This window comes from Lissotriton helveticus, chromosome 7 (genome assembly GCF_964261635.1).
Source record: "Lissotriton helveticus chromosome 7, aLisHel1.1, whole genome shotgun sequence".
NCBI classification, from domain to species: Eukaryota; Metazoa; Chordata; class Amphibia; order Caudata; family Salamandridae; genus Lissotriton; species Lissotriton helveticus.
The window spans coordinates 176,960,355-176,974,072 of NC_136068.1; the positions used below are offsets into that span (position 1 = coordinate 176,960,355).

At 46.8% G+C, this 13,718-nt stretch overlaps 1 protein-coding gene across 1 annotated transcript in view; it reads right to left on the reverse strand.

The window, feature by feature from the left end:
- CCNDBP1 (cyclin D1 binding protein 1) overlaps positions 1-13,718 on the reverse strand; it is a 120,043-nt gene that overhangs the window by 49,870 nt on the left and 56,455 nt on the right. The window contains exons 3-4 of the mRNA XM_078651883.1: positions 6,522-6,601; positions 4,613-4,694 (exon numbers count right to left, since the gene is read on the reverse strand). Of these exons, the coding sequence (XP_078508009.1) occupies positions 4,613-4,694; positions 6,522-6,601 (162 nt within the window). The remainder of the gene's footprint in view (positions 1-4,612; positions 4,695-6,521; positions 6,602-13,718) is intronic.

The window sequence follows — 13,718 nt, forward strand, 5'->3', positions numbered from 1 at the left end:
ATCTCGGCACCTTAAAGGTATAAATATTACCGATCTTGCCCTATGCAAACACACGCGTGGTGACGAGACGGAGCAGCCATACTTGCCGAAGCCGAGAGCAGAGCAGACCCCGCTGGCAGCAGCCCCGCCTTCCTGACGCGCTGAGAGACGCGCTGCTTTCTCCTGCCGAGAAACCCAGCACCGGCGCTTCCGGGTAGCCCTCGCAGGCAGCCTGGAATATCGAGAGCAGAGAAAGAGATACCATTCCTCATTCATCCTAACTTCCAGGTACAGAACTGAATAACCCCTCACAGAGAATTCTTTAGTTATTCACTTGGCAAAAACAAACTTAACTTAAACTGTAACTTTCTATTCCCGCCCACGTATTAGGCTTAGGTCAGGTACACGGGGTAGGCGTATTTAGAAACACCAGTTGAGTACGTTTAGTCATGTGTATATGTGTATGTAAATATATTTTATTCATTTTAAACATCTTATGGCTTAGAAACCATATCAATGTTTTTACAGTATTACTTTATACTATTGCTTTTAATGTATGCACTTTACTTAGCTATAAGTATTGCAATAATATCGATCCATTTCTCTTGTATGAGAAAAGAGACTGATCAATAAATAACATCTTTTTATTGAACACGCCCGTCTCTTCCTTTTCTCTACATTCTGATGAGACTAAGAATGCACGTACTGACTGAGTAAAATAATTTGCCTTTTGTTCACACGACTCTCGAGATTGACTCTTGATTAGGGGAGAGCAAAGTTGTCATGTTCTATGGTTGTCAGAAACTAAATCCCTTCTTGTCTAATCAGGGAAGTTAATTCCTCCTTGAACATTCGAGAAAGTTTCTAGCGAACTCTGAGCTATGCTGGCAAACCCAAAACTTTAAGTCTAGTATCGACAGTAGTAGACCTAGTTAACGTCTGGCCTAGGCCTTTACTGCTGTAGGTATTATTCCAATGCGCAGAGCCTATTGGGAAGATAGGAACTAGACTACAGTATAGTTTGCAACCATAGCTGCACGTGCTCCTGGGCAGAGTGCATGAAGCCCCTCCCTGTTTAGGAGGGAGACTTGAGACTTTGGACTTTGTAAGCATGTTTTCATGACAGGGCTCTCCAAAACGTACTACTATAGCTCTTGCCTGGTCTCTCCGAGACCCATCTGTCTTCTCTGTAATCAATCCTACATTCAGGGCAAAAAGAGAAGCCCATATCTCACCTATTCTGGTCACTGTTCGCTGCATGCCCATTGAAACCAGGCCCATATACAAGGCGGCCCTACACACATTCACACCTCACTACCGAGTGGAGAAACCTAAGCTGTCTGGAGGCCCCAGGCCATCGCGATATACAGAAGTCCTGGTGCTCCACCCTCCTACCCTTAGCAAAGGCTCACGGTCTAATCCTTCCCAGGAAATGGGACAAAAATATGACACACCTCACCTACATACCACCGCCCCACCGGCGATCTTCAAAACGGAGTTTAAAACCCTAGACATTTCCCCTAAATGTCCCCTTAGTTAGCCTTTCCAATTGAAATGTGCTCTCACATCTAATATCCTCTTAGCGAACCTCTCCTACGTCCGTTTTATTTGAACCAGTTGATCACCTGCTCGCTGCTCCTACCTACGTCCTCGAACTGTAATTTTATGGCTTATTAACGATCTGCTATTTTGAATCTTATGTAACGATTTACTGTAAAGCGCCCCAGTACCTCTGATGAATGCCCGCGCTATTTAAAAATGTGAGAATACATAAATAAATAAATAAAATAAAACTCCGTCCCTCTTGTGAACACACTTTACTAGAATGGATTGCCTGTGGTAAATGTACTCCTCCGCCTCTCTTTAAACACCTCCCTTTTCAGGGGCGCCCAAAGTTTGCGTGTGTGCATTTATCGGATGAGGGGGTCTGCACAAAAAAAATCTGCAAAGACGCCCAGCCAGACATGGCTCATTGGGGCTTCCGAGAAAGACGCCGCTTCGGTTTTTGGCTGCTACTGATTGCAAGAGTCCGTAGTCCGGCCTCCTCCGTCCCCTGGCGCTATCGAACCCGTGCCAGGAAACGGCTTACTGGGGCAGAACAAAAGCTCTCCTATTTGACTCAGCAAGAATCAGAGGGTCAACGAGGGGGCGGGGTAGTGAATACCTTACTTAAGACGTCTGGATCTCAAGCCCTAGCGCCCCCGCATTACAGTACACATGCCACGTGTGATCGTTGACGAACCTGTTTCTCCGCCTGCATCATTAAGTCAAATGCAAATTGCAAGCGTGTGGCTTAGTCAGGCAGAATAATGCATTAAGCAGGTTAACAGAAAACAACACAGTACTGAACACACACATCAGACAGCTGCATGTCTGTCAACAGTTCGCTAAGTGTACGCTTAGATTGGCACGTCATATAGGGTACAAAGATATGAGCATTGGAAGAATTAGCCGAAACTTTAGAACTTCGTGCACAAGATATTCGGTGTTTTAACTCGGAGCAAACATTTCACCATCTCTGTTCCTACTCAATTAGGAGCCAGCAAACTGGCCGATTGGATTACCCTGGGCGATTCATCAATTGCCCCTCCACCTTTCAGCGGGCACTTGCCAGTTTTGCTTCAAAACTTAACGAGAGAAGCTAACATGTAACTGCATCCTCGGCGCAAGCTGACGGAAGCACGTCGGGACACAGAGAGGATTAAAAAAAAAAACAAGCACATGGCCTGCATTTCCTGTGGGCGGTTAAAGAGAAGCAATACGATGGACTGCTCTGAGTGTCTACCCAGCCTCGACTCAGCACCCAGCAGACAGGGCAGGGGATCGCATTTCAGTGACATGTGGTGGAAACAAAAGGACGGTGCACTGCATGATTCTGGTGCAATGTTTCGGCGCAGGCTAGTTCCAAACAGCTGTGACTCACTGAAAGCATGCCCGGCACAGCGACTGAAAGAATATTACAATCTGCTGTCCCTGTTATGCTTTGCCACTGATGTTTACTCCTAAGCAATAGCTCGGAGTCTCCAGTATTGACGACCTAATGTGGGCGGATTCAGTAGGCACACGGACAGCGGGAGGGGGGCAGGCACAGGACAGCGGGAGGGGGGGGGGGGAAACTGGCATGGGCACTCACCTGGACTTCTTCCGGCGGCCGTGGTCGGCATAATGACGAAAACAAACACCTAAAAAAAAAAAACGAAACTCCGCCCACCGCCCGATGACGATGCAAAAAGGGTGGAGGGGGAAAAAATCTCGGGAACGCCCACGAATCTGGTCCGGCCTTGACTGACAGATCCGGCTTCCAATGGCTAGCCTCCATTTATGGAGCTAGCCAATGGAAGAAGGGGCGGATTCAAGTCCCCCATACTGCAAAACAAAAGATTTCTCCTGGGCGGAGCTAGGAGCTCCGGCCCCAGGCGAAACCTAAAAAGGGCCCTGCCAATAACACTAGGTTAAATAACAGTGTTTAGTGATCGACAGTGTTGAATGGTGCTGATAGGGTGAGGAAAATAACCGGAGAAGAGTGGTGACTGAGGCAAAGAATTTAAACATGTAAAGGTGTTAGGTTTTAAAAACCTGGGAGCCCAATTTAAAGGTATGGAGCACATTGTGTGTGATGACACTGCTCAGTGACACTGCCTCAAGGTTTGTTAGAGAGTTTTTGTTGTAATGTGGGGGTCCCACTCCATCAAGCTCTGTTGTGCTCCCCACCTCAGTAGGTAAAAATGCACAGAGGCCCTTCTTCAGTGTTTTTGTGGGTTTCATTTCCATGCACCATATACTTTTCCACAACTGTGCTTTGTGTCCTCTCCCCCCCCGTGCCTCTTCATCTCTTTACCCACATGCTTCTGCCATACTGCATGTTCTTAGGGTAAGGTGAAAAAGCGGACAGTGAGGGTGTTACATCTGTGTCTGCATCCCACCAGCCACAGGACAGACTCAATAAGGAGCGAGTGATACTAAGGGCAGAGATGAGATCTTTACTCCTTTGCTGGTGTGAAGCCCATCCTGTCCTTCAATGCGTCTACTCACTACTTAGGTTAAAAACAACACATTAGGAGTAGCAGTGGGTGTCTTAAGGGGATACAAACATTACTGAACAAGCAACTGTGCCGTTAGCCCATATTTCAATGGAGAAGCGTTGTTGAAAAAAAGAACTCATGCCTCTAGTGGGAAGCAACATAACGAAATCACAATTTTTTGTAATTGGCGGACAAACTCTGATTCTAAAGAGGAAGACTTTGCACTCTCCCCTCATATACAAGTATATGAGACAAAACAAGGTCAACGTTTCCTATGTACCCATGATACTCCGCTTGAGATTTTAATACATAGAGGTCTATAAAGGAGTGGGGTGCAGGAAAAATGCACTGACAATGCAGACAAAGATGAAGTAGAATAAACGTTATCTGAACAGGTTGTCATGGTTTGCAACAATGTATTCTGTTGGAACTACAACGCCAAAGTGATTAAATTAAACAACTAGCAGCTCTCACTTTTCAGGGGCTTGCTATTTTACTGGCACTGATAACCATTCCGTTTTCACTCCATCCCACTGACAACCCAAGGTGGACCGCCAAGACTGACTGTTACACCACTTTTTCATACAGGGTAATGTGGAAGGACATCTCACCTTGACTCTTTGGAAGTCGATAAAATGTAGTGACAGCTGCAAGGACTGCATTCTGAAGACCATCACTCAATTTCTGACATTCCTGGAAGAAAGACAGTATTAATCATCCTTTTAAAGAGGGATTTGGGTGGGGGGGTGGGGGGGGAGGAAATAAAGTGGCTTTTGTTCTATTTAGTGTGAACAAATGAAGTAACCAAAGCATACGTGGTTTGGCCTAAGCATTTCAAGAAAAAGACAAGGGTCATAGACACCAAATTTTGCTGCCCATGTTATTCTTAACAATGTTTCTCTCTACACGGACTACGCAACTTATTTAAGATATTATTTTAAAGTATGGCCTAGCCAGAATATCACTCGCATAACAGAAAACACAACACACAACAGTATACTTGCAATAACCACAACTGCCATACATGTTCGCTTTGAAAAAGGCAAATATTGTTAGCTCGTCTTGCCCAGTGGTGAAAGCACAGAATGGATGTGACAAAGAAGGCAACAGCCTGACCAATTCAGAGACCTTTAAAAACAGCAGTCTCTCACCAGCATCAAGATCCTCTACTGTTTTGTTTCCTACCAAGAATCAACTAAACACTCTTTTTCGGGACCGCATGAGAGTTTGAAAAACATTTTTTTTTTTTAAATCAAAATTAACATGAGAGATAGTCAGAAACAGATACTAACAAGATAAGAAAACTGCAAGAGTTCAAGATGTCGATTATGGCTGTGGGACTTAGCCCCTTTTGCAGGGTCATCCCAGAGCGTTTTGCCTTCCTCTGGTATTTTTCTCACCTGTTGGTGGTTTTAGGACTCTGGGCACGTTATCACTGCTGTGCTAAAGTGTATGTGCTCTCTATGGTAAATTTGGTAAGATTTTCTACACCTGTTTGGCATATTTAATTTACCAGTCAGTCCCTTGTACAGTGGTATCTCATATACTCAGGGCCGGTAAATTAAATGCTACTGGTAGGCTTGCAGCGCTCCTTGCGCCACCCACCAAAGTAGCCTTTCAAACCTGTCTCAGACCTTTGCCACTGCAGAGCCTGCACGCAGTTTACTGCCCTTGTGACGTGGCACAAAGTGGTTGCCACATCTGTGACTCCCCTTTTACTACATATCAGTCACCCCTACGGTAGGCCCTAGCTAGCCCTATGGGCAGGGTGAGGTGTAGGTAAAAGGTAGGGCATGTGCCTCAACTGTGTGGCATGTTCTGGTAGTGACAAATAGCCTATTTGGTTTTCCACTTCTGTGAGGCTGCCCTCTCATAGGAATGCATTGGGGATTCCCAGATATGTGCTTTAGTGATAATTCCTGACATGAGCGGGGTAGCGTGATCAAGTTCGGTATGTTGGAATAGCGGTGATAAATGCTGCGTATTGGTGTTCACGGATTTATTATCAGTATTTTAGAAATGTCACTTTTAGAAGTAGGCATTTCTGTGTGTTATGGGTCTTTGTGCCTGCCAGCCTGTCTGGCCTTGAAGTGACAGGGGCTGGGGAGGTGCAGTGGCCCCAGAGAGTCTGGGTGAGTCAGTGCTAGGCTGAATAGGCCTGATCTGCATTTGGAGTGGTGAGTAGAGTACCACCTGAACCTAAATAGGGCTGTGCCCGCCTTCCACAATGATGGCTCCCCTCCCGTGGTGTGTCTAGTGTGTCACTGCTGTGTGAGTGCCTTGCACAAACGCTTTACACATTGCCTCTGGGATAAGCCCGACTGCTCTGCCAAGCTAACAAGGGGGTGAGCAGGAGTTATCTTCAGTGTGTAACTCCCTTGCCATGAATAGAGTGGTGGTTTCTGCCTGGCTTAGGCGCATGCCCTAGCCAACCAGAAATCCCATTTCTAACAATGCCCAATCACTGTGAATAGACTTTACAGCACAGCATCGCTGACTGGCTCCCTATTGAGAACCCACCTCGGCAGATGGCAAAGGAGAGCTGGAGAAAGCCAGGCTCAGTTTTGTAGCTTCATGAGATGTTGCCTTGAATGTCTGACCTGGAAACACACAAAAAAGAAAAAGTGGACTATGGTTATGCAACTTTGAAACAATACATGAAGAAGAGCAGAAAGATTACCATAGGGGCAAAATGTAGTGAAGGGTTAAGCGTGGCTAAATACAGGAAAGGTCTTGCTACAAAATAAGATGTATAGGAGATCACATTAGAGTATGGTATTTGGATCAACACAATCAGCTTCCAGGGTACATTCTTGCATACCCAGATGGTGCGCATAGGCCATAAAAGGGCATGATAAGGGGTACAGACTTAGAGAGCTACCTATACAAGAGAGGCGACTGAAAAATAGCCATCTCTACAGGTATTTAAATGGAGTAGGATGTGTAAAAAAAAGTCCACACATGTTTCTCACCGTTTACTTAGCTGAGATTTGCATAATGGATCAGCCAGTGCACTTTAATAGCACAATAAGTCAGGGGGACACGATGGAGAAACTCATGAAACAAAACAAAAAACGTATTATCCTTGGCTGGGGGGTTTTCTTGCTTTTGTCAGTTTGAGCAATCTGCATGCCAGAATTAACCTCAGATTTATCACTGCCAAGGATTTTCATCGTTTTATACCTTACATTTCTGATTCGTATTTGGGTGTGCAGGCGATATAGGGATTCCTCTTAACTTTTATGTAGTAATCTGTATAAATAAGGACCTATGAATCCTTTTCCTGGAAATGTATTTCAGTACAACTTGTAAACAGAAGTTGTGTAGCAAGTGAACTTCTCCTCATCCCAGCACAAGGCAAGGTTTAGATGACCAGAGAAGAGTGGGCATAGGAGTGATAGAATTACGTCCCTCCCCCCAAAGTTATAAACTGCCCCTTTAACTGACATGAATGTAACTTTGAAGTAACTACATGTTGCCCATAGATGCAGCTAGGGTTAAATAAAGAAAGCCAATAACAACTGTTCACCCTCCAAATTTAATTCAGCCCAACAACTGTTTATAATTACACTACTTCTGGTCACCTAAAAAACACATCTTCTTATCTGGTATTGGACAGTTAGTCAAATATAAACTCACATGGTAATGTACATTAACTATGCACACCCAACAGCCTAAAACCTGAAAAACGAATATTTTCCACAGAACATTAAACAGAATATCAAAAATGTTCCTCACATAGGCCACAACACTTCTCAAGTGAGTTTTTATACATCGAAGCACAGAAAAGGGTAAAAGTATCTTCACTCTGAACAGCTTAGATGTAAATTAGCCTGCTAATGGGAGAAGTGACAATTCCTTCGTATGGAAGGCAAACTAGACTCATGGTTTATAGTGCACGTATGAATGTTAGGACTCGGTGTGAGACATAGGAAGGAACAAAGAACACAGCAAATAGTGGGAACCCTTCATATCAGAACATTGTTGGCCTAACCGCTAGGGCGGTCGATCTCGAATCTGGGGAACTGGGTTCGAGTCTCGGCAAGAACGCTGAACATCCCGTGATTCTGGGCAAATCATTCATCTCACCATACCTAACAAAAATGGTTGTGTCCTTATGTAATGCAACTGGTACTATGTCAAGCACTCTGATACCCGATACCTTCGGGTCAAGTTTGCGCTATAAAAAACTTCGTAAAATTAAAAAATTAAAAAAAATAATTAAAAAAACGCTACCAAGTAATCTGAAATCCCCCCCAAAAACATTAGGAAAATAGCCTTGCTGGTCATAAGGAGTTTGGCTACCAAAAGGGGGGTTGAATTTTGTTTGTTTCCATTTTAGGTACAGCCTGCAGAAAGAACGAAAATAGTTTCTTTCGGCTGTGTAAGCTTCTCATGTGTAATAGCAGCCGATCATGTGCATGACCATCATCATCATCCAGGGGGTTCACTGGGTTGGGCTACTCAACAGCATCTCATTTTTTGGGTTCTCTCCTGCTGAGTATGCAGCTGCCTCTGCACAAAATGTCTGTACGGTTTAGATACCTCTCTTTTCAACATCTGACTAACTCTGTGCTTTCTTTTCTCATCTTCACCTCAGAATCAATTAGAACACAAATCTGTAACATTTCACAAAATATTTTCTTACATTTCGATTGAGAAACCATCTGTCACCGACATAGGTCAGAATGGCTGAAAACCAAACAGCTCTGTTATTTATTTTATTTTATTTTATAACACTTGTAAGGCGCACAGCTACCCACAAAGGGTTTCCCGGCGCCGGACCAGCAAAACACAAAACACAACTGGAAAGAGAACAGTCAAAGCACTTATTTGTCGAACAACCAGGTTTTTACGCTTTTTCTAAATTTCATATAGTTTGAGTTTGAGTTTAAAAGTTCTTGTAAAGCGCGACGTATACCAGCGGTTTCTTGGCGCTATAGCTAACGGGGACTGAGGTTTAAAGGGAAGGAAGGAGAAGGGAACAGTTATTCAAAGGATTTGGTGAATAAATGGGTTTTAAGGCATTTACGGAATTGTGAGTAGAGGGGGATGGAGCGAAGGTCAAGGGGGAGAGAGTTCCAGAGGGTGGGGGCAAGGAAAGCAAATTTGGAACCACCCCACTTCTTTCTCCGGAAACGTGGGATAGAAAGGAGGGACTGGGAGGAGGAGCGTAGGGCCCTGGTGGGGGCATAAGAGACAATTTCAGAGGAGATGAAGGCCGGCGCCAGACCTGATCGAGCCAGGAAGGTGATGGATGCGAGCTTGAATTGAATTCTAGCTCGCACGGGGAGCCAATGAAGAGATTTCAGGAGTGGGGTAGAGTGGTGGAACTTGGGGAGATTGAAGGCCAGGCGGGCCGCTTGGTTTTGTATTTGCTGTAGGCGGCGTAGGCTGTAGGCAGGGATCCCAGCATATAGGGCGTTCCCGTAGTCCAGGCGGGACACCACCATGGCCAGGATAATAAGTTTGAGGGCAGAAAAAGTGAAGAAACGGGACACCCTACGTATAGTACGCAGTGAAAGGAAAGAGGAAGACACCACAGAACTAACCTGGGAGTGTAGGGTGAGTTGAGAATTAAGTTTTATACCCAAAGTTTTAACTGAAGAGGAGGGAACAGGAGAAGAACCAAAAGAAGGGGGCCAAAAAAGAGGGGACCAGGGACTGGACGAGCCACCCGTCAACACCAACTCTGTTTTATCAGGGTTGAGTTTAAGGTGGTTGTGGTTCATCCAGTCCCTGATGTGAAGCATGACAGTTTGAAAGTTGAGGACAGCCGAGGGAGAGGAAAGATTGAAGACCAGCTGGAGGTCATCCGCATAATTAAATACGGCGACCTCCATCTGTTGAAGAGAGAAAATCAGTGGGGCAATGTACAGATTAAACAGGAGGGGAGAGAGAGAGGAACCTTGGGGGACCCCGCACTGAACTTTCCGGGTGTCCGCCGTGAAGTCACCCAGGCGAACTGCCTGGGTGCGGTCGCTCAGGAAGGAGGACAACCAGACCAGGGCACTCCCCCCGATCCCCGCCGCCCCGACACGGGAGAGTAAGATGTTGTGATCTACCGTATCAAAGGCGGCTGAGAGATCGAGGAGCACAAGGGCCTGGTGCTGATCGGTGTCCATACCCTCCCTGAGGGTGTCTAAGACCGACATGACAACGGACTCCGTAGAGTGTGCGGGGCGGAAACCGGCTTGGCGGGGGGCAAGAGCTCCGTGCTTCTCCACAAAGGAGCTCAGAGCGCAGGTTACATGGCGCTCGAGCACCTTAGCCAGAAATGGCAGAAGGGAGATGGGGCGGAAATTGGCCGGGACAGAGGGATCTGCCCCAGGTTTCTTTAAGATAGGGACAATGACCGCGGATTTCAAGGAGTTCGGAACTATGCCTTGTGAGAGGGAGCTGTTGAGAAGGTGGAGGGGAGGATCTGGACAAGAAATAAAGACGTGACGGAGGATGTGGGCAGGGCAGGGGTCGAGTGGGGAACCAGATTTGACCAAAGGCACCAAAGAAGTCAGACTTTCCCTAGTAAAAGGGGGAAAGGAGGTCAGTGTGCCCTTGGCGGGAGGACATTGAGGATCAACAAAAGATGGGGACGGTGGGGAGATGTTAGCCTTGATAGTGGCAATTTTTTGAATGAAATAGTGATTAAGAGAGGAGCAGAGATCTTCGGACGGGGCTGGTTTTAGAGTAGCTCTGTCCGAGAAAGCCAAGTTATGGACAATGGTAAAGATCTCTTTGGACTGGTTCTCTGCTGCTAAGATTTTGGAGGAGAAGTAAGATGTTTTAGCCTCCAAGATGGCTTTTTTATACTGGCTCAGGATGTTGATGTATTCCAGTTTCAGAGTGGGGCAGTAATTTCTCCTCCAGGCCCGCTCCGCGCGGCGGACTATTAGTTTGGTGGTTTTAAGCTCGTTGTTAAACCACCGATTAGCGTCTTTGTCGCGTTTGGAAGTAATGCGCTTGAGCGGGGCAACAGAGTTGCAGCTATGAGAAAGCCACTGATTTACGGCATCAACCTGGGAGGTAGTGGTGAGGCCCTGAAGAGAAGGAAGAGAGCCAGTGAGGAGAGAGGAGAGATGCTCGAGGCTGACACGGCTCCATGATCGAACCCAGGTATTCTTGGGCCGGAGGGGCTTAGCTGGGGGGAAAATGGAAAGATGAAAAGAAATCAGATGGTGGTCAGACCACGAGCAGGGAGAAATAGAGAGTGATTCCACAGGGCAGTTCAGAGACCAGATCTGGTCGAGCCGATGACCTTTAATGTGGGTGGGGGAGTGAACATGAGAGGCAAAGTTGAGGGAGTGAAGGGTATCGGAGAATTCCTTAGATGATGAGCATTCGGCGGGATCAGAGGGCCAGAAATTAAAATCGCCAAGAAGCAAGATGGAAGAATTGTTGACTGTAATGGTGGCCAGGACCTCCAAAAAGTCGGGGAGAAACTGTAAAGGGGACTGAGGGGGACGGTAAGTGAGGAAGCAGGTAAGAGGGGGGGAAGTGGAGACTGTGCGAATCACCAGGAATTCCGTAGTAGCGATGGTCGGTAAGGGTAAAATTTGAAAAGGGAGAGTGGTACGTGCGATGACCGCCACGCCACCCCCGGCTCTACCAGAAGAACGATCCGCCCTGAGGGCATAATAGGAGGCCGGTAGGGTGGACAGGAGAGCCGGGAGGGAGTCGTCGCAGAACCAAGTCTCAGTTAAAAAGAGAAGGTCGGGAGCATGGAGGTCCAGCAGAACCGAAAGTTCGTGCGCATGGGCAACAGCAGATCTAGTGTTAAGGTAAAAGGCAGTAAGATTATTAAGGATTTGCGGAGAAACAGACCCACACCTCGTGGGGGGAATATCAGCAGTGGGAGTAAGAAGGGGAGGGGGAGTGAGGGGAGCTATGCCAAGAGCAGCAATGCGAGAGCTTGTTGTAGCTGAGATGGGCCAAGAGCCCTGGTAGGTGCGTAGTAGGTCCGGGGTGAAGGTGATAAGTGGGGTAGAGTGAGGCGCCCCTAGTCCCGGCCGGTCGCGGACGGGCGCAGACGGGCTTGCCTTAGGCGCGCCTTCGGCGCGCAATCGACGCGCCCGCTGCGCTCGTCCGCTGCGCTTCCTACCAAGACACATGATTTATAGCTGCTGGACGGGAAGTAGGGGGGCGTGGCCAACCGAGGGGGCGTGTTTCAATCAGGCGCCGCGCCCTCGAGAAAGGCTACCCAGGAAGAGAGTCGTTGCAGCGTGAAGCGCTGTTCAAAAGGTCACAAAGTGCAGGTAGGTGGGGGGGTGATCAGAGCATAGTATCACAACAATTTTAAAAGTTTTTTAAAAAAGACAGCGTTTTTCTCGCTGAGAAAAGATATAGCTTTCCTCCTTGCGTATATGAATGGGCAATGTGTTCCATAAGGTTGGGCCCAGATAGGAAAAGGATCTCCCGCCCATTCTGGCCCGTTTGAACCTCGCTACCGCAAAGTTCGCTGCTGTGCATGAACGAAGACTGCGATTGGGGAGGTAGGGCTTAGCAAGGTCCTGTAGGTATTTGGGAGCAGTGCCAGCTTTGATTTTAAATAGGTAGCTCAGGGTTTTGAAACGAATCCGGTTTTCAACCCTGAGCCAATGCAGGTCCCTAAGATGTTTAGTGATCCTAGCGGATCTAGGGATTCTGCAAAGCAGTCTGGCCGCAGCGTTTTGCACCAGTTGCAGACGTTTTATTACTGCTTTGTTTGAGCCCAGGTACAAGATGTTACCGTAATCAAGCCGAGATGTCACTAAGGCATTGACTACGGTCTTCTGGGTAGTAGATGGTAGCATCCAGACAATTTTGCGTAGCCATTTAAGAATGGTAAAACATATGCCTGCCACTTTATTGGCTTGCTGAGTCATAGATAGACTGTCATCTATGATGACCCCAAGGTTTCTAACCTGAGAGGCTGGAGGTGGAAGTTTACCTAATGACGATGGCCAATGGGGATCACTCCAGAGGTCTTTACTGTTCCCTAAGAGGAGGACCTCTGTTTTCTCCCCATTTAATTTAAGTTGGTTAGCTGACATCCAACTGAATATTTCCTGAAGGCCTATTTTTAATGCAGATGGAGCAGATGATTCAGATTTGGAAAGTGAAAACAAAATTTGAGAATCATCTGCATAGGTCATTAAGATGAGGCCAAAGTTTTCTGCCAGATTTGCCAATGGTCGTAGGTACAAGTTAAAAAACAAAGGGCTCAGGATCGATCCCTGTGGCACACCATGAGGAGAGTGGAATACCTCAGAGCATGCCTCCGAAGAGGAGATCTGGAAAGTGCGGAGGGATAAGTATGATCTAATCCACTCCAGTGCTTTGCCTTCGACACCATTCTCCCCCAGCCTGCCAAGCAGTATGGAGTGAGAAATGGTGTCGAAGGCCGCACTTAGATCCAACAAGACCAATGCTACTGTTTGACCATCATCCATGAGCTCCCTGATCTTTTCTGTGACCCCGAGCAGGGCCGTCTCGGTGGAATAACCACTCCTAAACCCAGATTGGGACGAATGAAGAAGCTCGTTGTTTTCCACATAAGTTGAAAGTGCCTTGTAAATGTGCCTCTCTAAAATTTTAGAAAAGGCAGGCAGTAATGAAATTGGACGATAGTTGGCCAATATCATAGGGTCTGCGGCCGGCTTTTTAAGTAGAGGACTGACCATAGCATGTTTCCATAGAGCAGGAACTGTGGCCTGCTCTATGGAGGCGTTCAGTATCTCT